Below are 23934 nucleotides of genomic sequence, written 5' to 3'. Positions count from 1 at the left end.
TGAAAGACACACCCAGTTGAGCATATGCGTAAGAGAGGGGGAGGTGTGTGTTTGTGTGCATTATGCCCAGCCATGTCCTGCTTGGGTGTAGAGCACAAGTGGTATCAGTGAAATATGGTTCTGACTGTTCTAAATATAGAAATTTCAAATCCTTACATGATTGCAAGATTGCTGTGAGAGATAGACATCTTACTTATGTTTTTGTTGTTTGTTTAGATCATAGTATGAAAATGCAGTATTGCAATAATAAAAATGCAGTAATTCATAACCGGATTTGTAGTTTAAGATTGAAAGAATGGGTCTGGGAGAAGGGTTTAAAAAAAAAAAAAAAAAAAAAAAAAACATGACAATTTAAAAGGAATTTGAAATTAAATGAAGTCAAGGTAAAAAATGTTTCAAAGTTAGTTTTAACCTTCATACAAAATAAATAAATATATTTAAATATTTTTTTGAAGAAGCTCTCGTATGTGCTTCTTTGATGTGGTGTTAAATATATGATAACAGGGCTGCATTTATTTAATCAAAAATACAGTATAAATGCTAATATTGTGAAAAATTATTACAGTTTAAAATGACAGTTTTCTATTTTAGTATATAATTTCATTTATCCCTGTGATGGCAAAGCTGAATTTCCAGTACTTTCGTCTTCAGTATCACGTGATCCTTCAGAAATCATTCTAATGCTTTTTTTTTTCCCTAAAATGTCTTTACTGTTGCTTTTGATCAATTTAATGCATCCTTGCTGAATAAAAGTATTAGTTTCTTTTAAAAAATATATATTACTGACCCAAACTTTTGAACTGTAGTGTGTGTATATATATATATATATATATATATATATATATATATATATTAAATATCCTCCTTTTGTTAACCCAGTCTAGTTCTTGTATGAGTCTTCTAGATTTGATATATATTAATATTTAAGATCATCAACTGATGTTCTTTATTCTCTACAGACACTCATGGGCAGCTCAATGGAAACCACCTTCCTGTGAACGAGCGATCGCGTCCTGGACATGGCACTCTTGTGCGCTCTATTGAAAAGGACTTTCAGGACATTATGAATTCTCTGTCTATGAATGAAGGCCAGACTTCCTCATCTGAGCAATGTAAAAATGCCCGCCACCCCATTTCACAGTCTGCCGTGCTCAACGGGGTCGGCCACAGTCTTGTCTCCCCTTCAACCAGTCCTGGTGCTTTGTCGGTAAGCTCCAGCTATGAAAATACCAGTCCTCCTTTCTCCTCCCTTTCCACCTCCTCTGTGGTTAGCAGTCCAAGTGCTTGTTTGGACTCCTCTAATATCTGTACCACCAGCTACACCAACACCGTCCAGGCCCCAGTGCCACAACCACGCACTTTTGCATCCAAAGCCATCAGTTCCAATGGGGGACTAAAGGATCAAGAAAGTCCCAGGCATCAAAAAGCCTTGACTGAAACCCCCTCAAGCCCTGCTACAAACCGTAGAGGTGAGAATCCACACCTGGCCCATGGTTCCTCCTCTTCGTCACTATCATTTGCATCTGGAGATTTAAGCAGACAGGTAAATGCCAGACTCACCTCCTCATCCTCACCAGCATCTTCTAGCCCCAGATCCAGTTTTGGCTCAACAGTCCAAGAAAATTCTTCCAGTCTTCAGTCCCATTCTCGTGCACTCCTTCCTCCAGACAGTCCCCAGTCGCCCCGTCGTGGTGTAGAGCCATCTAGTATGCGTCAACTTCCTCCTCTCAGTCCCTCTGCGTCACGCAAAGGTGTGTTTGGTGTGCCTGTTCTCCCTGGCGCTCTACCTGGTGTTCCTTTGACCTCTCGTGGCCGGACTGTACCAGAGAGTCCTCGTCTCCATCGACGAACCGCAGCAGAGGAAGAAGTAGGAAATATGAGATTGCATGCCAGAAGTCCATCTCCTGTATCAGCTCTTTTGAAGGACCAGCCTGGTGGAAAGCAGAACAGTGGTCTCACCCCAGGGGTGTCTCCTCTCACTAGTCCCCGTAACCAGAGAAAGAACTCCAGGGAGCCTCGGCAGGTCCAGACGCGCACACGGGAACGCAAGAACAGCATTTCAGAGGTCAGCGACAAAGAGGAAGACCTACTGGAGTACCATCGCTGGCAGAGAGAGGAAAGGATGCGCGAGCAGGAAATGGAGAGGCTGGTATGTCTGAGCATGTTTGTTTACCTGTCAAAAGTTTTGACACACCTACATATTTATTATTATGTACTAGTTCATCAAACTATGAAATAACAAAATGAAGGTACTGTACTGTTAACCCTGTGCTGTGTTGAAAACCCTGTAGCACCTTTTGTGTTCTTGGTAAAAAATGACCAGCCTTGTAAATTGCACATTAAGTTATATTATCACCAAATATTGGATTCATTTTTTTTTTTGTAAACTTGTTTTTTAATTAGGACAGATTTTTTTGTGTTTATTTTTGGAACTGATTGATCGTAGGCCTCATTGATCTGAGCTTATGCAGCTCAATTTTTAAATTAAAAAAGCATTATTTGTGAGTAATTTTGGCGATATTTAATAAAAAAAAAGAAGAAGAAATACAAAACCTGTCCTAACTGAAAGAAAAAAAGTTGACAAAAAATTGAATCCAATATTTGGTGATAATGTAGAGTAATGAGAGATTTATAAGCAAGTAGCCCGGTAATATTTGACCAGGAACAACACACGTGTAACAGTGTGGAGGAAAAAAATCACAAAAATTCTCAAATAATTTTGGGGAAGTAGTTATAGAATGGTTGAGTAAAGTCAGTAAGTTTTAGTCCAATGTGATAACATTAACTAGCATCTTCGAGAAAAAGAAAATCCACTATAGGTCAAAATGACCAGAACACAACATGAGGGTTAAAAGATTGGGGTCAGTTAAATTTTTTTCAGGAAGGATGCATTAAATTGATCAAACAGTAAAGACGTTTATAATGTTACTAAGGATTTCTATTTCAAATAAATGCAAATAAAACTTTCTTTTCATCAAAGAATTTTGAAAAACAAAATGTATCATGTTTCCACAAAAATATTAAACAGCACAACTGTTTTCAACATTAATAATAATTAGGAAAGTTTCTTGAGCACCAAATCATAATATTAGAATGATTTCTGAAGGATCATGTGACATTGAAGACTGGAGTAATGGTGCTGAAAATTCAGCTTTGACATCACAGGAATTAATTCTTAGGATATTTTAAATTGAAACAGTATTTCACAATATTACTGTTTTGTTGTGTGCTTTGATCAAATAAATGCAGGCTTGGTGAACTTAAGAGACTTCTTTCAAAACATTTAACGTTTAAACAGTAGTGTATGGAAAATCATGTAGTGCCCAATAACATGTTGTCAAAACTATCTTTATATTTTAGCTTTTTATTATAAAGTTTTCTCCCCCTTTCCCTTCCTCATATATATATATATATATATATATATATATATATATATATATATAGATAGATAGATAGATAGATAGATAGATAGATAGATAGATATAGATAGATATAGATAGATATATAGATGTGTGAACGCACATGTGGTGTTTTCAATGGGAAAATTTGATCCAGTTGACCTAATGATGTTGTGTTTCTTCACTTTCAATTCAAATTCAATCTAAATACAAGATCGGGTACTATTAAAGTGATATATTTTTTGTCTTTGGATGGTAAAATGAAATAGAGAAGCTATAGATTGGTGTAGAGCACTGATGAAAGTATTTGTGTGTTGAGGCTTTGAGTGTCATTGGCTTTTTGGAGTGGACTCAGCACTGGAGGTTGAGCGGGTGGAGTTTATATAGAGAGAGTTTTCTGGTAAAGACATAGAACAGTCAGGAATAACACACAAATGTAAATTCCTGAGGCCTTTTTAAAAGCCTGTGCAGAACGTGTGGCTGCCCGAAGACTATATTTACCCAACACAATCTCAGTGCTTTGAGCTGCCCTTCTCCTCATATGCACACACACACACACACATATACTGTCTTCCTTTAGCAGTCTAAACATTAGTCTCCCTACCCCCTAAATTAACCACGCACAGACATCATCTCTCATTTAAATCTATTAAAAACCCCAGACATTGCTTGGGTGCATCTCAAATTCCCATATGGAATTGCCATTCATCATCTTTCTTATTCACCACCTTATCCCTAAAATTATATACATCTTCTGTGCCTCTAACCAGCTCACTTAATGGCATTTTTATGATGAAGTACTGTAACCTTTTTTAAAAAATACAATGCACACAAACCTAATTATATGCGGCTGCCACACATTCTAGTTATTCCCTCGAGTAAAACTATTTTAGGCCATTTACTATGAGACAGAACTGAATTAATACAGGATAGGAAGTCATTTTCCATAATAACAGTCTCTGGTCAGCGTTTCGAGACAAAGGCAGGAACATTAGGTGTATTATGAACACGTTTCACTCTGTTTGGGTTAAACTTTGTCCTGTAGTCTCTGGTCTGTCTGGCACTGTTGTCATGGTTACAGCACAGCTCTATCCAATGGTGTGGCAACCTGAAAGGTAGTGCAAGTTTTTGTCCAAAATGAGCTGAATGCCCTTTTTAATGCTGCTCTCAGGTTAGATTCGCCTTTGAAAGGACTTGTGCCACATTCAAGTACAGCTAAGCAGTATTTAGTGCTAATCTCCTTCCTAATGTCATCAAATACACAGACATTGATTCCTAGCTTCAAAAATGACATTTCAGAGGTGTGACCTCGCAGCATGCTATTGTAAGTCGCGTGTGACCTCACATTCTGGGATTATGGGGCATGGGTGATATACACTGAGAACGGAGGAACATTTCATCTGGTTCTGGACTAGAAAAGCATTTTGGAGATAAGATAAAAAGACAAAAGCAAGCAAGTGAATTACAAACAAGTTTCAGAGAAAGCGTTTGGAATCTGATTTTTTTTCCTTCTAATCCTGACGAGATAATATGGTTTGTGGGGTAATGTCATATTTACTCTCAAATCCCCTCACGTGTCTGTGTTTACTCCATTCTAGGTCATGGCCCAGTTGTCTTGAAAATGTGTTTCTTCTCTGTTCAATGATAGCATTGCTGTGCTCCTCCTACCTTTTATCTCATACACACACATTGTCTAGACAGCCATATTCTCAACAACAGTGGTTCTCAATTGGTTTTGCTTTAGGAACCAGATTTTACATTTGACATCAGTTGTTGACCCAACTCTTTAACAAAATTGTTTGTGCAAAAGTATCTAAATATAGCTACCATTTAAAAGTTTGGTGTTTAAAAGTAGTCTCTTATGCTCACCAAGGCTGCACTTACTAGATCAAAAACATAGTAAAAATAGTATTGTTGTGAAATAGTATTATAATTTAAATTCACTGTTTTCTATTTTAATATATTTTATAATGTAATTTATTCCTGTGCTAGCAAAGCTGAATTTTCTTAAGTGTCACATGAACTTTCAGATATCATATAAATATGCCATTTTTTTGTTATTATCAAATGTGAAAACAAATGTAATGCTTAATATTTTTGTGGAAATGGTTATACTTGGTCAGGATACGTAGATGAATAAAAGTATTATTATTTTTTTAAATAATAAAATTAATAATAATTATAATATTATAATAATTATAATATTATATAATGAACCACATGACAGGTGAATTTTTGCCAAAATACTGAAACGTTAAATTGGATTTATAGGCTTTGATGTCAGTGAGTGTTAGGAAGTATTTTTAACCTCCCTGTTAAAAAATCTTTTATTTAACTATCTATGCAAAATTATATGGCTTGTAGCATTTTATTTTTTTTTAAATGCTACATGCTTGTAGGAATTTATTTATTTTTTTTTTGTCTTCAAAATCCATAAAGGTGTGTGTCTCTGGGCTGGCTCACTGAAGTTTTAGAGGTCATTTTGTCTTTTGTTCCTTTCTGTGTCTGTAAAAGCTACAAAGAACTGAAGCATTTCATACTATGAACCACATGAGGGCGATATGGCACCAACTTTTGAAAGAAAGAACTTTTCTTTCTTTGTTTACCACATTAAAAGCATCTGAAAAATCTGTTTAAATATTAAACACATTGTTTTCCACCACAACTAATAGATATATACCCTACATACAGAAGTATTACACATTTTTTCATAGATATGTCTGAGAACATTAAAAAAATTAATTAAACCACCTTTAACGTTCTCACACAAGGCATGGGTTGTGTGTGGAGGAGAGAGTAATAAAGAGAGAAAAAAATGATGGAAAGTATTTTTTATCTGGTTATTTAGTTATTGCTTTGGTTATTTAATTTACCAAAAAATTCCCAAAGCAAATTATATAGAATACACTTTACACTATCTTGTTTAAACCAGGCACCTAATAATGAAGTAAATTTACCATCTGTTGTGTCCAAATAGAGGACAGTCGTGTCATAAAGTGGCTTTTACACACAAGGGTTTAGTGCTCTGTGCTTTGTGTTGGTCTGTGTCGTGGCATCTTCAGCATGCAGACCAGCTGTGCTGACACCCTTTTGTTGGAGAAGAATGCTGTTGCTACGTTACCCATCAGTTAGCGTTTACTCGTTCCAGCACTCTGTCTGCACTCTCCTGACAGGGGAGACCTCGTTAAAGGGAAGAGCATATGTTTCGAGACGTTCTATTGGCTGGTGTTGTGAGATAATGGCTCAGTGATAAAGACTTGTAGAGCACACTAAATTCAATCTTTTACAAATACAACAAATACTGTATTCATCTCGTACTGTGTGAATTTTCAGAGGTCAGAGTCTCAGGCAAGTCTCAGGCCTGTCTTAATGTTAATTTTATTTGTGTAAATAATTATTTAGTTCATCAAAATGACATTTTATTAGCTCAAAGGGATGGATGTACATTACTTGTGCTCCCTGCCATGCTATTTTAGTAATGCCACTGGTGTCATCTAGCCAAGCTGAGCTGGGTATTGTCCATGTAAAATATAACGAGCCCCAATGCCTAGAGCGCTAGTTAGTCCGGCTAGAGCTGCGAGAGAAGACCGGGACTCTGGCAGCCTGTATGTAGATGTGTATACACACACACACACAGACACACTGCATGTAGAGTGATGGCAGCAGCTGACTATCACAGCCGGGTGAGAGGTTGCTTGAGTGTGCTCAGAGGTTTGGGGGTCAGTAACTGGGTTAAAGGGAAAGAGTAATTGTTTGAGACCTCAAACACTGTTGCAGATGTTCAGGATTTTTACATTTATACTGAGTTGTTAATGTGCTAGGTGCTGAATGAATCCAGTAGGATGTTATGGGGGTCACACTGTGTCGTATAAGTGGTCTTCGAAATGTTCTGTTGGTGTCAGGTTGCAGTTAGTTTAGAACATACGGCATGAAGCTCCAAGAAGAGTGTGTGTTAACTACATGTGTTACACCATTTTAGACCTGTGTGTTAGTTTTTGTGCCGTTTAAAGTTGTATGCATAGCTAAAACTTTCTTTGTGTGCTTTGGTTTTTAGGAGAGGCAGAGGCTTGAGACCATCCTGAATTTGTGTGCTGAGTATAATAAGAGTGATCCACCGGTTGGCTTGGACGCAGGGAGGGCGTGTCAGTTCCCGGGTATGGAGGAAGTCTCAGTTCGACGACCCGGCCCTGACCCTGCGAGTGTGCCGTCCCAGAGCTCTCAGAGACAGAGAGAGAGTGAGGAGGAGAACCTGAAAGAGGAGTGTAGCAGCACTGAGAGCCAGCACCAGGAGGTACAACACACACATATTCATGCACACACACTATGAGAGATACTCCCACTATTAGACTAACTCACAGATACTCATACAGAGAGGGAAATACAGTGAGGTCCAAAGATCTGAGATCACACTGAGCTTCAAAATCAAATTCAAATAAACAAAGTTTTTGGATTTTTAACATTTTTATACAATGTGACATAAAATTGCAAGGTTCTGCATTATTTCATGGTCACTAGTCAAATAAGTAAATTTGTGACATTTGATTATATGACTTTTTGTAAAGATGGTCAGATGTTCTTGCTTCCATCGAAGCATAAGTTGCCCTTTGGATCATCTCCAATCATGCTGGAGAACATGATCATCAGGTTTGACATGAACCTGTGGAGTTTATTTGCAGCTGTCATTAAAGCAAAATATATGGTAAATATATATATAACATGTAAAAATATATATATATAGTATTTAGTAAATACTAAGAAATTCATGTAAAGTTTTCAATTAAAATTTTCACTCAGATTGTAACACTAATATAATTTGCTCAGTGGTGTGCGATGGTGTTTTAAAATGAGGAGTCCTCATTTTTTTATATATCAAATGTAAATTTGCCCCGTTGCACTAAATTTTCCTGGTTAAATAAACATACAAAAGAGAGACCAAATACAATTATATTTTGTATTTTTACACTAATGTAATGTTTTATTTATTAAAACCAAGTATAAATTTCATAAAGTTAGTTTTTATGCATTTTTACACTTATTCTAAAATAATAACTAAAGGCAGTAACAATTTAAACAATATATATATTATTTGTGAACTAATGTTCAGCTTTTCTTTTTAATAGTCATCTTTTTTCAGCAGTCATCAAGCTTGTACGCACTGGTCACAGACACGAAGATGCACCTTTAATTTCATCAAGCTGATTGCTCACTAAAAAACCCCGCAGTCATCATGTTTTTAGGACATTTCAGGTTTAATTTTGACATGACATAAAGCAGTGATATCTAAGTGATTGTTGTTAACTTACTTTTTATTATTCTTCCATTAACGCCATCATCGTCTTCATGCATAGCGATGTGACGAGAACGCGCACAAAAACACAAGGCGGGATTTATCGCACAAACCAATCATATTCACTCATAACCGATCATATCCAATCATAGCGCAATGGAGGCATTGCTTCCTCTCACGTGATTTTCCCCCATTCATTCTCAATTACCCCACCAAAGCCACCGCACGCTTTAGGGGTTCTGTTTGAGCTCCGTGGCATCAAGGGAGGCGAGCCTCTCGCTGTAACCTTACCTGCGAGTGTCACTGTTGGACAGTGTTACATTTTTACACTTATTCTAAAATAATAACTAAAGGCAGTAACAATTTAAACAATATATATATTATTTGTGAACTAATGTTCAGCTTTTCTTTTTAATAGTCATCTTTTTTCAGCAGTCATCAAGCTTGTACGCACTGGTCACAGACACGAAGATGCACCTTTAATTTCATCAAGCTGATTGCTCACTAAAAAACCCCGCAGTCATCATGTTTTTAGGACATTTCAGGTTTAATTTTGACATGACATAAAGCAGTGATATCTAAGTGATTGTTGTTAACTTACTTTTTATTATTCTTCCATTAACGCCATCATCGTCTTCATGCATAGCGATGTGACGAGAACGCGCACAAAAACACAAGGCGGGATTTATCGCACAAACCAATCATATTCACTCATAACCGATCATATCCAATCATAGCGCAATGGAGGCATTGCTTCCTCTCACGTGATTTTCCCCCATTCATTCTCAATTACCCCCACCAAAGCCACCGCACGCTTTAGGGGTTCTGTTTGAGCTCCGTGGCATCAAGGGAGGCGAGCCTCTCGCTGTAACCTTACCTGCGAGTGTCACTGTTGGACAGTGTTACATTTTTACACTTATTCTAAAATAATAACTAAAGGCAGTAACAATTTAAACAATATATATATTATTTGTGAACTAATGTTCAGCTTTTCTTTTTAATAGTCATCTTTTTTCAGCAGTCATCAAGCTTGTACGCACTGGTCACAGACACGAAGATGCACCTTTAATTTCATCAAGCTGATTGCTCACTAAAAAACCCCGCAGTCATCATGTTTTTAGGACATTTCAGGTTTAATTTTGACATGACATAAAGCAGTGATATCTAAGTGATTGTTGTTAACTTACTTTTTATTATTCTTCCATTAACGCCATCATCGTCTTCATGCATAGCGATGTGACGAGAACGCGCACAAAAACACAAGGCGGGATTTATCGCACAAACCAATCATATTCACTCATAACCGATCATATCCAATCATAGCGCAATGGAGGCATTGCTTCCTCTCACGTGATTTTCCCCCATTCATTCTCAATTACCCCCACCAAAGCCACCGCACGCTTTAGGGGTTCTGTTTGAGCTCCGTGGCATCAAGGGAGGCGAGCCTCTCGCTGTAACCTTACCTGCGAGTGTCACTGTTGGACAGTGTTACTTATAAAAAGAGTGACTTTTACACTTTTTAATGTCACATTTTGCAATATTTGTTTTATTTTTGTAATATCGATTATTTTCTTTTTTTTTTTTTTGAGGAGGAGGAGGCACTGCCTCTCTTGCCTCCTCGGAGGAAATGCCCCTGAATTTGCTATTAAACAGTGTATTAAATTAGAAAAATGCAAAGTAGATCTAATAAGAATTAGTGGGGTCTGACTTTTGGATCTCATTATATACAACACAAAAACTGCTTGAATGAGTATGTGGACATATTTGCACACACTTTATTATGCATAGGCCCATAATTCAAAATTTTATGTGAGATTTTACTAAAATATTAAATTGTGTACTTCTCAAAGTTCCTTTTCACTTCAAGTGGGAAAATAAGCATAAGTTTACCTCTTACGGTCTGCTAGTCCCTTTTGAGTGAATTCACCTAGATTTTCATAATTCTTCTGCTCTGTCTGTAAACACATCTCTCTCAGCCCTAAAAATGGTTTTCATTCCTTTAAGTCACTGTTAGAATGCCAGGTAGAGTTTATTTTTTGCAACCGTTGTCAGAGTGGTTTCACCAACACATGCACAAACACTTTCTCAGCATGAAGATTCCTCAGTGCTAGGGCAGCAGGAGAGAACGTACCTGGAGGAAGAGCGGCTCAGGGTTCTGGCTCGGGTGGACGAGCTGAAGACTCGTGTCACTGACCTGGAACAGCAGATACAGGAGTCCAGACAAGAGGTTAGACTGTGTCCTAAACCTGCAAACCTGTTTGATGCGTCTACAAAGTACACGTACCTTCCTTCAGTTCCATCATAACCACATGAATGAGAGCAAGAGATGTAGATATTCACATCCTAAGTTGTAAAGTCTGTTCAATCACTAGTCGTCTTCATCTACATCAGTGCATCACCATCTGTCATGCATAGAAACATCTTTGGTGTTGCATATTAAAATCGATGTGAAAGCAGGATTTTGCCTGATCAGCAGAGCTGCGCTATTCATGTTAACAGAAACATATGGAAGTGAACAGACTGTTGAATGTGTCGTTTTATTGGCAGGCAGAGATGGAGAGGGCATTACTGCAGGGAGAACGGAGGGCGGAGCTTGATCAAGTGGAGGCAGAGTTGGAGATCATCAATCAACTTCAGCTGAAACTGAATGAAGTGGAAAATGCGACTCAGAAGGAGAAAGAGAAGGTACCGACAACAAACACACGCTATGAAGCATGCTTTCATGTTTCCTGTTTGTTTCTCCTGAAAAACTGTGTGGATGCATCTTTACTACCATGCTAGTTTCTAACAGTCTAACTCCGTATTAATTCAAATGACACTGACTATACTGCATGTTTGAATGGGACAGTTTTCTGGAGGTATAATAAAAATGTACTGAAAGTAAATTTACACATCAATGAATGTTAAAATGGGTGAAAATGCCATAAAGGCAACAAAAATCAAATAGACATGCTATATACAATATTATGTGTAAATACTATGTCCTACAACTGACTGCTGTATAAATATTTATTCTGCTCAGATTTAGTCTGCTGCAATATGGGCTCTGATTGCCATGGCAACCCCATATCTAAACCTCTGTTTTAACACAGCATGGTGTCTTTATCTAAGCAGTTTCCTCTGTTTTCCCCTCTCTCTGCCATCACTGGCTTGCTGCGTGTGTATTTTACTTGTGTGTGTGTTACGTGTGTGTAATGTTTTTTTAGGAGAGAGCAAAAGTCTCAGCTGAGCGGGATGTCCTGGCCAGACTGAGGGATTCGTACAGTGAGCTGAAGGGCCAGCTTCATAAATGCCCAGAATCACTGAGGGAGCACTTACAGGAACAACTGACCAGGGTCAGTGTGCGACTTGATACTGCCGAGACAGTAACAGCGATTATCGAACATATACATCCGCTTCACTTTAAAGAGAAGCAGGAGAAATGAAAAAAAGAAGAGTAGGTTGTCAAGGCAAATAAAATAATGAATAGTGATTGATCTCATGATTTTTAAATTAGTTAGTGTCGAATTTTCAGTGTCCCTCTAATTTAGAAATCCTCTTTCAATAACCCAAAAATATATATAACAAAGCTGTTTTGCCATCCCTCCAGTGGCCTTGGTGTGTTTCGCTCACCATATTTAATACTCAAGCTTTGATGGTAATTAAATTAAATAAAATGACTTTTCTGTGGTTAATTGTCCCATGTGGATATAGCCTACTTTATAAATACATTGGCTATTAAGAAATCCTTTAAGGAAGTATAAAGGAAGGCCCTGATAGAACACATATTCTTGTGGTGTTTCTCTTTTTCCAGCCAGTCTTTAGAAATAAGACAAAAAAGCAGTTGTGTTGTCAAATTATGTATATGTATATTTATATAATTTAATTTCTGACTTATATATGTAACTGTTAAACTTTTAATTGATGAAATTATTTAACACATTAACTTTGACAGCCATAAATAAATAGATAAATAAATAAATATTATTTAAAAATTCTATTCCCATTTGTCAAAATAAATTAAAAAATAAAAGAGTAAAAAAAGGTAATCAGTTGTTTTAAATGCTAAGTGAATTTAGGTATTGCACCATCAAGTCACAACATGAAAAATTTATTCTGAGATTTGCTTAAGATTACATTTATTGAATTATTAATGTGTTGGAAAGGGTAAATGAAAGCAAGGGTAATCTAAATATAAAAAGCGGAATTAACATGCACAATTGAATATCCAATGTCAGCCTCTATAATTAAAAAAAAAAAAAACTCTAATATTGGCCGAAAACAGATATGGTACCGACACATTGTGCACCTCTAAGTAAAGCAAATTTTAATGAAAAAAATTATCACCAGCAAAATAGATTAATGTAGATTTATTCCTATTTAATGGCATTTGTACGCAAGACACACTATGAAAATAACTATTGGAATGTATCACCCTCCAGTATCACCGGCAATTAATGGGCAAATCACATGACATGATACAACAGCCTTAACTGGACAGCTTGTTAGAATCTGGATCTGTAAAAACTGCACAAATATCCTATGGCTGTGTGTGTTGGCTGTGTGTCTGCGCTCCCTCTCGAGCCACAATATGCTCATGGCAATAAAGGGTTTACACACTGACTGAACAACCATGATCATTATGATGCACCTCTGCTCTTTTAGGCAATGAAAATGCACGGAATTCATTTATTTGTATGTCTGTCTTTTGCTTTTCACTCTTGCTTAAGTGCTTATTTTACTAAATCTCCTTACTAATTCACTGATATGGTGATGAACTGAGCGAATCACCTCACTCTTCTTTATTTCTGTATGAATAATCACCAAGCAGAGGATGTGTATAAAATTGGGCTTTTTTATGGAGATGCATTGGAAAAAAAAAAAAAAAAAAAAAAAACCTGTTCCATACAGCAAACATTGTTTGGCAGACAGAGTGATCTTCTTCGGCATGTCATTGAGGAACATTTGTCTGTCTGCTTGTTTGTTTCTCCCATCTGTTCGTCTGCCTCTGTCTTTCCCTCTCCCTGTTCGTCTCTCTGTCCATCTGTGCATGTGTGTGTCTGTAGAAGGTGGAGGCACTGGAGTCGGCCACTAAGCGCTTTGAGGATTTGGAGTTCCGCCAGTTGGAGCGAGAGAGTGGTATAGAGGAGGAGAAGGAGACAGTCAGCAGGCAGCTGTTGCAGGAAAAGGCAGAGTATCACCGGAGTGTGGCCAAAAGGAAGGTAATGACACTGATCTCAGGTCAGTTCTGTTAAAGGTCTGCTCAATGTCAGTATTGAGTCAGTGGCTTACCCTGTATCAGATTGAAATGACAAACGAGCACTACTTCCTTTGAAACATTTCTCTTGGTTGTGTAGGAGAAAATGGCAGCTCTTGAGATCCAGGCTAACCAACTTGGACTTCAGGCAGCTCAGGATTGTGAAAGGATGGTCAAAGATAGAACCCTGGCCCTGCAGATGCTAAACAAGGTTGAGAACAACACTTAATCTCTATCTACACTTCATGCAAAGCGTCTTCATCACACAAAGAAATACTTGATACTTAAAGGAATATTCCAGGTTAAATACAAGTCAAGATCAGTCGACAACATTTGTGACAATGTTAATTACAAAAAGCCCAAATCTGGGTTACCGTGAGGCACTTAAACTGCACATAAATCAGACGTTTAAGTCAGTATGAAATAAAAATGTTGTAATTTTTTTGGTAAATATGTTATTGATCTTATTGTGAACAATTATATTAATATACAATTATAATAATATATTTTTCTTTTTCTTGTTTAATTTTTTGATTCATTTAATTCATTTATTTTTGAACTCGTGACGTTTGATCAAAATGTCACAATTGGATCTTCCAGAGAAAATGGCAAACTTCCCTCTGGTGAGATATTGCTGGACTTCTCCAATCATTTAGCCAGCTGAAACTCGCCCCTCCACAATCAATTGTGTGGCAACGGCCACATCTCAAAATCCAGTCAACAACCGATGGATACAACCAAGTCCCCACCCTACGGTTTTGCTGATAATCCGTTACACTCAGATATACATCGCAATATGAAATAAAAGATCTGTCACTATTTCCATTTCATAGCAACATAGTAAAGCAGCTTCACAGTAATAAACAAGAAAATAACTGTTAATATTGCAAAATGTATCAATTAAGAAGTTACTTAAATTTTTTTTAGCTGTAAAGCAGCTCTACAGAAGACAATAGTGTCATTATTCAGCTCAGTTTAGTTGTTTATAATGTTGATTTAATTCAGTTTAAGTTTTAAGTTATAAAACCCCAAAATGACACAAATTATGATTATATTAAACCCAGAATATTCCCTAATGGTAAATCTGGCCTTTTGTATATTTTTCTTTAAGGAAAAGGAGAGACTGTCTGCCCTGGAGAAGAGATACCAGAGCCTGACTGGTGGAAAAACTTTCTCCAAGCCTAGCAGCACAAAGGAGGTAACACCAGCCATGACTGTACTAATCATTGGCCAATTGACCTGTTTTTGGTTGGCAAATAAACTCTTTTTAACTCTGTCTAATCTAGTAAACATACTGTAGAGGCCTTGTGATCTAAAGAATGATTATAATTCATGAGATATCTGTGCTGTATATCAGTATTTAGTGCATTAGTTTGAAATAACCGTATCGTTGTGTACATCTTGATGGTGGTGGTGTCTATGGGGATCCACTACACTCCTGCTTAACAGTAATGAGCATGTTTTTTCTGGGTTATCGCCATCAGCGATAAGCTTTATGTTGATGCCTCTTTGATCAGCCATAAAATATGTAGAGGCAATCTGAAGAAGTTTGATAAGACAAATAATGTCATAAAAATGTTCTTTGGCATGGTTTGTGCAGTGTGCACAAATTGTCTGTGTGGTGCTGATTTCAGTGCTTCATATTCAAAACAGGACGTGCTTTACATCAGTGAACCTGACTTTTTTGATGAGCTCCCTACCCAGAATTCTCTGCTCCCTTCTTGTTGTCAAAGACCCACCACTCAGATATATTCTAACAGGCCACAGGAGGTAAAAGCATAACCCCAAGACAGCTGTGGGGGATTTACAAACTAACAAAAACATTATGTCATTGGCACTTGTGCAGCTCAGTCATTTCACCATTCATAATGAACATGTTACTATGTGGTTGATGAGAAGGGATGGGAATTGTATAGAATTTAATTATTGCAGTTTCTTAACAGTTCCACTACTGATTCTGTTAGAATGCATGTGTGAGAACCATTAGTGGGACAGGTTCTCAGTTCCCAACCCTGCTGATGTGTGTGAACATAACCTACACTACCGTTCAAAAGTTTGAGAGCGATTTTTAAAATGTTTATGAAAAAAGTCTCTAATGCTCAACCAAGGTGCTGTGTGTATATTAAAAAACAGTAAAACTGTAATATTGTGAAATATTGCAATTTAAAAGAACTGTTTTCTATTTTTATATATTTTAAAATGTAATTTATTCCTGTGATAGCAAAGCTAAACTTTCAGATGCTATTACTGCAGTGTCACATGATTCTTTAGAAATCATCCTAATGATAATGCTGATTTGGTGCTCAAGAAACATTTCTTATTATTATCAATAAAAATGGTTGTGCTGCATTATATTTGGAAACTGATATTTTTTCATGATTCTTTGATAAATAGAATGTTCAAAAGAACATTTATTTGAAATATAAATCTTTTAAAGAGCATTTACTGTTACTTTGGATCAATATAATGTGTCCTTGCTAAATAAAAAAAAAACAATAATTTCTTAAAAATCTTACTGACGCCAAACCTTTGAACAGTAGCAAAAATAGAAAAATGTGTGGTCTAATATCATACCTGGAATGTTTGCAGCATGTTATTTGAGTTGTTGGGTATTTGTGATGTTTGTTTGTTGAGCATTCATCAGTTGTACTGTCAACAGCTATAGTAAACAGATTTGCATTTTGTGTGAGACTTCACTGTGCACATATTGTGGGTGTTGTTTGTCTCAATCCAGCATAAATTGTTATTTTCAGACCATTCATGATTGCTGTGGTTACATATCATAGTACTGGGATGGCGGACATTGACATTCTGTATCACACATTCTGCATGTGTGTACATTGGAGATGTTGCTTGGCATGTTTGTGATGTGTTGGGCATAAGCGTGCTTTTTCCAGTTGGTGCATGAAGATTGATGGTGCAGTTGTTTGAGATACAGTATCTCACAGAAGTGAGTACACTCCTCACAGTTTTGTAAATATTTTATTATATCTTTTCATGTGACAACACTGAAGAAATGACACTTTGCTACAATGTAAAGTAGTGAGTGTACAGCTTGTATAACAGTGTAAATTTGCCACCCCTCAAAATAACTCAACACACAGCCATTCATGTCTAAACCGCTGGCCACAAAAGTGAGTACACCCCTAAGTGAAAAGTCCAAATTGGGCCTAAAGTGTCAATATTTTGTGTGGCCACCATTATTTTGCCTTAACCCTCTAGGGCATGGAGTTCACCAGAGCTTCACAGCCTCTTCCACTCCTCCATGACGACATCACAGAGCTGGTGGATGTTATAGGCCTTGCGCTCCTCCACCTTCCGTTTGAGGATGCCCCACAGATGCTCAATAGGGTTTAGGTCTGGAGACATACTTGGCCAGTCCATCACCTTTACCCTCAGCTTCTTTAGCAAGGCAGTGGTCATCTTGGAGGTGTGTTTGGGGTCGTTATCATGTTGGAATACTGCCCTGCGGCCCAGTCTCCGAAGGGAGGGGATCATGCTCTGCTCATTCATGGTTCCCTCAATGAACTGTAGCTCCCCAGTGCCGGCAGCACTCATGCAGCCCCAGACCATGACACTCCCACCACCATGCTTGACTGTAGGCAAGACACACTTGTCTTTGTACTTCTCACCTGGTTGCTGCCACACACGCTTGACACCATCTGAACCAAATAAGTTTATCTTGGTCTCATCAGACAACAGGACATGGTTCCAGTAATCCATGTCCTTAGTCTGCTTGTCTTCAGCAAACTGTTTGTGGGCTTTCTTGTGCATCATCTTTAGAAGAGGCTTCTTTCTGGGATGACAGCCATGCAGACCAATTTGATGCAGTGTGCGGCGTATGGTCTGAACACTGACAGGCTGACGCCCCACCCCTTCAACCTCTGCAGCAATGCTGGCAGCACTCATACGTCTATTTCCCAAACACAACCTCTGGATTTGACGCTGAGCACATGCACTCAACTTCTTTGGTCGATCATGGCGAAGCCTGTTCTGAGTGGAACCTGTCCTGTTAAACCGCTGTATGGTCTTGGCCACCGTGCTGCAGCTCAGTTTCAGGGTCTTCTTATAGCCTATGCCATCTTTATGTAGAGCAACAATTCTTTTTTTCAGATCCTCAGAGAGTTCTTTGCCATGAGGTGCCATGTTGAACTTCCAGTAAACAGTATGAGAGAGTGAGAGCGATAACACCAAATTTAACACACCTGCTCAGCATTCACACCTGAGACCTTCTAACACTAACAAGTCACATGACACCGGAGAGAGAAAATGGCTAATTCGGCCCAATTTTGTGGCCAGCTGTTCAGACATTAGTGGCTGTGTGTTGAGTTATTTTGAGGGGCAGCAAATTTACACTGTTATACAAGCTGTACACTCACTACTTTATATTGTAGCAAAGTGTCATTTCTTCAGTGTTGTCACATGAAAAGATATAATAAAATATTTACAAAAATGTGAGGGGTGTACTCACTTCTGTGAGATACTGTATGAACTGATTTCCTTTGTGGATGTGGATGTGTGTACGGATGAATGGATGTGTGTGCTCAGGAGTACCTCAAACTCTCAGATGTATATAAGATGTATGGGAACGGATGTATCCCTGCCCAGACTGCTTTCCCTAACGCTCTCTGTCTACCGCTGGCTGTAACATCAGATACACCTCGTGAGGTATGACTCCTCCACTCACTCTTTATCCATGACAGAATCTTTTCCTTGCCTTCCCACCTCCTTTTTCCCTTTCCAGTGCCATTTATTTCTAGTTTGTGGCTTTTCTTTTATGATGCTGTCAGAATAACCCACTGCCTGTCTTCTCTTGAAACTGTTATTTTTCATTTCTTCCCAGCTGTCTTAGTTGCTGTTGTATCATCTGTTATGCTAGCTTTATGCTTTTATGCCTATACCTAAAATGCCCCCATTACATTTTGTGTATGTGTTTGTGTGTTGTTGGCCTGATTGTATAAAGGAGTATGTGACAGTTAGTCAGTTAAACCAGCTGTTCGGGATGCCTAAAGTTGACCCCTCCCCCACATCTTCCGTCCAATCATTCCAAGCTATTGTCGCCGATCCTGTCCACTCCAGCCACACATCACATTGTGGCTCCTCCCATTTACTTCCTGTTGAGGTGTGTGTTATTTCCTGGTGTCGATGTGTTCATAATTGTATTTACCATTGGCAGAACCTGATTTCACCAAGTGCAACATGTTCTTAGTTCAACATCTTTGTTGATCCTGGAACAACATTTAAATCCAACCAATCAGATTAAATCAACCAGGGTTAGGTGCTTCTACATCAGTGTTATTCACATCATTTCTCTCTGATTTTAGGGATAACTAATGGGTAGGGGTAGGAAGATGGTTATGATTACATTTTAGGAAAGGAATGCTGTTCCAGGAGCAACAAAATTTTGTTGACCCAAGAGCATGTCTAACTCGACAAAATCAGTCATGTGAAAACTGAGTTGAATGAAGTGGGATTTCAAGCTTTTGGTTTTGAGACATTTTTACATTTTCTAATCTAAATACCACTGCATACTTTGAATGCATGGCTCTTTTTCCTTCCTTCCTGTATCAATTTTTCCTCTTTTCCTCACCCATCCTCCCTTTATCTGGACTGCACTTCAGACCCAACCTGCATGGAGTAGGCCTTCAATCCCCAGGCTAGATTCAGAGCGCTGGTATCAGGAAATCATGGCAGCTGGGGAGCCCAGTCATGCCTGTCCTCCCCCTCTGCCAGCTAAGTGTCTCTCCTCACGTAAACCTATGCAGGTAAACTTTGTTCATTTGTCTGTCTTCTCTTCTGCTTGCATCCTTTGTCTGCCCTTAAGTTCTCTGTCCTTAGTGTACCTTTTGATTGAATCTCTCCAGAAATAACCACTTTTTTTATTTTTTATTTTTAATAAAATGACATGAAAAGCAGTATTTTTGTGTAAAGCGTCTACATTGCCAGTTGTGGTTGCTTTGGTGTTGTGTCCTTCCTCGCTATGGGTGCAAGCTGCCATAAATGTCCTTATAGATGGAGGATATGAATCATGAAGGGATAAATAACACTGAGATGTTTTGTTGTTAGATCTGTAAGCGGGATGGAGAGCTGGGACAGACCAATGGAACCTTTACACCACCGCCTTCCAGCATGACCACATCAGGCAGAAACACACCCACCAAAGTAAGACAGTTTATAACATAACAGGCCACAATATGCAGTCTACAATTTTGAAGACAACTTTTGCTGTGCTGAAGTATAGATTGCAACAGTTTTCGGCACCTTTTCAGCAGCCGTGAAACTACAGTAGTCAACATTTGAAGTGGATAAAAACCTTTCATCAAAGTTGTCCTAAAACCTTCTTCTTAGGACAACTTTGATGAACTTTTTTGATCCACTTCAAATGTTGACTACTATATTTTTCCCTTAGGGATATAAAAAAAACCCCTGTTTTTTAAAAATAATTATTAGCCATGAACCAGACAAACCTTGATTTGAAGTAAAAAAAGTATTTGATAATTGGACAAAAAAGAAGTGTAATTAACAGCTTTAAAGTAGGAAAGAGCAACAATCCCATAAAACACCACTAATGACCAAATAAAATAAAAAGAAAAAAGATAAATATAAAAATTATTGATTTAAATGAATTTAACAACCTTGCAGCTCACAGTGGGTCAGTTTTTAAAAATGTATACATATTTGTTAAAAAAAATTCAGACTGTTGAACTCTATTCCTATTTATTATTTGTACATTCTGGTACAAATTGGTACAATCAAAGTTTTTTTAATGTACTCTTTTATGTTTACCCTTAGATCAGTAGGTTTCCCTGCACTTTAAAAGTTTAACAATAATGCACTAAAACAATAAATCATATTTTTAAAATGTCATGTACATGTTTTTATTTTATGTCTGAATGAAATCGTTGTAGTCCGAGTTTTGCAAAGTTAGCTAAATAATGCAATAATGTTGCTTAGCTTCATTCAGCATGTAAACACATTAAAGGGTTAGTTCACCCAAAAATGAAAATAATGTAATTTATTACTCACCCTCATGTCATTCCACACCCGTAAGACCTTCGTTCATCTTCAGAACACAAATAAAGATATTTTTGATGAAATCTAATGGCTTAGTGAGGCCTCCATTGCCAGCAATGTCACCGAACCTCTCAAGATCCAGAAAGCTACTAAAGACATATTTAAAACAGTTCATGTGAGTACAGTGGTTCTACCTTAACCATTTAACACGTACGATCACACCGGTGTGATCAGTCTTGTCTGGCCCCAGGAGCGTACGATCACACCGGTGTGATTAGAACGTTCAGTGCATCGCGTGATCAACTGCCAAATTCAAATGTGCGTGCGCTCTTTGGCTGGCGCTAAACCAGAGACGGACTCGCGCAGCGCTTTTCATATATTACATATATGCAGTGTTTTCAACCAAATAATGTTTATTGTAGATGTCAGACATTTAAATCCACACGAGTACTAACAAAACAATATATTTAGAGTTTGTAAAATACACAATGATGTCTATAGAAGCGGAAATAACAACCCTTTCCATTATAATTAGACAACACGTTTTATTCATATCAGATACACATTGTGAAAGTAACTTTAAAGCTTACTCTGTTCTTCCCCAGTTCACCGACTCACTTACTTTCATGTATTTCGGGGGAAGTGGATAAATTCACGGGTTGTAAATCCAACAGATCCGATTCTCTGTGCGGCGCAAACTAACATGGCGGCGCCCATCGCACATATGGCTCAACTAACATGATCGTTATAAAGGTGTTTAAACTGCAAAACACATCCACTTGCACATATTTGTCAATCGGATTATTAGATATTTCATGATATAGTCAACAAATTTGTGAATATTTTGAATAACAAAGGAAAAATTAAATGAAAGCAGATTATATCATTCATACAGTGTTGCGATGTGTCACATAACAAGCAATGACGCGTCACCATGGAAACCATAAAGTGATACGTTCTAAATAACGGTCGCTTCAAAAAACTCACGCTGGGGGGTCAGCCAGAATATTTAAAACTTACGTGCGAAAGGGTTAATGTTATGAAGCGACAAGAATACTTTTTGTGCGCCAAAAAAACAAAATAACGACTTTTCAACAATATCTAGTGACTCCTTCAAAGCTTTATGAATCTTTTGTTTCGAATCAGTGGGTTGATGCACCAAAGTCACGTGGTTTCAGTAAATGAGGCCTCATTTACGCGATCCATACCACTGATTCGAAACAAAAGATTTGTAAAGCTTCGAAGCAGTGTTTTGAAATCGTCCGTCACTAGATTCTCCGTCACTAGATTCGTCCGTAGAAGTATTCTCTCCGCTTTATAATATTAAGGTAGAACCACTGTACTCACATGAACTGTTTTAAATATGTCTTTCTGGATCTTGAGAGGTTCGGTGACATTGCTGGCAATGGAGGCCTCACTGAGCCATTGAATTTCATCAAAAATATCTTAATTTGTGTTCCGAAGATGAATGAAGGTCTTACGGGTGTAGAACGACACGAGTGTGAGTAATTAATGACATAATTTTCATTTTTGGGTGAACTATCCCTTTAATTGGACTACATTTAATCTTGGTATTGTGCACTTACTTCAAAGACAAAGGTGGCGAATGATGTGTATTTAATCCTTCAAATATTAGAATGCGCAATGTGGCGAGTACTTGGACAGACAGATGAAGACTGTGGCTCAACTAAAAACCTGCTGTAGCTCCATTATAACTGCACATGTATTGTTTTCAAATGTGTCACTTTCAATTTATCTTTTCTTTTTTATCTTCAGAGTCTCCCAGATCTGTCTCCTGCTTATTTGGACTTAGACTCCAAGAGACAGTTGGATCTACAGGGCAGAGGTATCACTATTATCAGACTGTAAACAGCGTGTGTTGAATAATTGAATGTTGTTTTGCTAGCGCAGATACATGTAACCTAAAGGTGGTTGTAGACATACTGTACAGTGTTTTTATTGATCTGCTCTTGATGTGTTTCTTCAGGGCTCTATACATGTGATGATTCCCGAATCAGGCCTTCAGATCCTAAACTCAGCCACTGGGGGGCACCACCTTCAGGAGCTCCCATGGTACACCACTCCATTCTGCACCACCAAGCACCCCCAGCAGGAGAGTCAACATATGACACTCTGAGTTTGGAGAGCTCCGACAGCGTGGAGACCAGCGTATCTACCGGCAACAACTCCGCTTGTTCACCTGAAAGGTGAGATGCAGTTGTCAAGGGAACCCTTCGTTCTGCCTCCATTCCCCTGACAACGGGTCATGCTGCCCAATTTCCCCATAAATGTTTTTTTCATCCTCCTCCCAGAATAGTTGCTGGGTTGTTTCCATGACAACACATACGTCCATACAAAGAGACATGCTATTCTTCTCGTCTTCAAAGTTTGGTCTTGTCCCGAGGCAGAACAAGCACAGAATGTCATTTTAAAGTGTGTGCTCCTTGGAGCCAGGGAAGCTTCAGGTGTTTCGTCAGATGTTGAAGTCATGAAGAGACGTTCTCTTGTTGTTGCCCTACTTTTCAGCATCGATAGTCTGGACAAGAATCTTTGACCTTGCATTCTTACATTTCGGTTAGATGTTTCAGCAATTTTAAACTCCTACAGCCATCCTCACCCTCATTCAACCTTTTCGTTTGAGATGGTAAAAAGAGGCCCACCAAAAAAGCATGTTGGTCCTCATTTAAAAGTGAAATAGAAACAAAAATCTCATCCTCTTCAACCAAGCAAACAGGAGCATAATGTACTTTTTCTTTTTTAACTAGAGGTGAAAACATGGTTGCCTAAGACATAGGCAAGATAAGAAATGACAGAGAGTAAAAAAAAGAGAGAGAGAGAAAAACAAACCTTTTTTAAACATCTTTCTAAAGGTATAAGTTCTTAAAGAAAATCATATTTAGACATTTTACCAAATATGAATGATTTTTGCAACAGCATTTTACACAACAACTGTGCAACTTTATTACATATTAGGGGTGTAATGATACTGATGTCACGAT

General features: G+C 38.0%; 1 protein-coding gene across 14 annotated transcripts in view; it reads left to right on the top strand.

The window, feature by feature from the left end:
- phldb1a (pleckstrin homology-like domain, family B, member 1a) overlaps positions 1-23934 on the top strand; it is a 57814-nt gene that overhangs the window by 26166 nt on the left and 7714 nt on the right. For 7 of the 14 annotated variants that reach the window (XM_048187731.1, XM_048187732.1, XM_048187736.1 and 4 more), the window contains 15 exons: positions 960-2149; positions 7453-7689; positions 10775-10912; positions 11233-11370; positions 11892-12020; positions 13731-13886; positions 14022-14132; positions 15033-15119; positions 15575-15691; positions 18470-18589; positions 18885-19043; positions 19543-19686; positions 19988-20083; positions 22712-22781; positions 22923-23142. In XM_048187731.1, coding sequence (XP_048043688.1) covers positions 960-2149; positions 7453-7689; positions 10775-10912; positions 11233-11370; positions 11892-12020; positions 13731-13886; positions 14022-14132; positions 15033-15119; positions 15575-15691; positions 18470-18589; positions 18885-19043; positions 19543-19686; positions 19988-20083; positions 22712-22781; positions 22923-23142 — 3112 coding nt within the window. The remainder of the gene's footprint in view (positions 1-959; positions 2150-7452; positions 7690-10774; positions 10913-11232; positions 11371-11891; positions 12021-13730; positions 13887-14021; positions 14133-15032; positions 15120-15574; positions 15692-18469; positions 18590-18884; positions 19044-19542; positions 19687-19987; positions 20084-22711; positions 22782-22922; positions 23143-23934) is intronic. The other 7 variants (XM_048187740.1, XM_048187737.1, XM_048187738.1 and 4 more) reach the window with 7 other exon arrangements.

Source organism: Megalobrama amblycephala, linkage group LG4 (assembly GCF_018812025.1).
Source record: "Megalobrama amblycephala isolate DHTTF-2021 linkage group LG4, ASM1881202v1, whole genome shotgun sequence".
In the NCBI taxonomy this organism is placed as follows: Eukaryota; Metazoa; Chordata; class Actinopteri; order Cypriniformes; family Xenocyprididae; genus Megalobrama; species Megalobrama amblycephala.
Note: the sequence above shows the minus strand (reverse complement) of the source record. Positions and strands in the feature narration are given on the sequence as shown.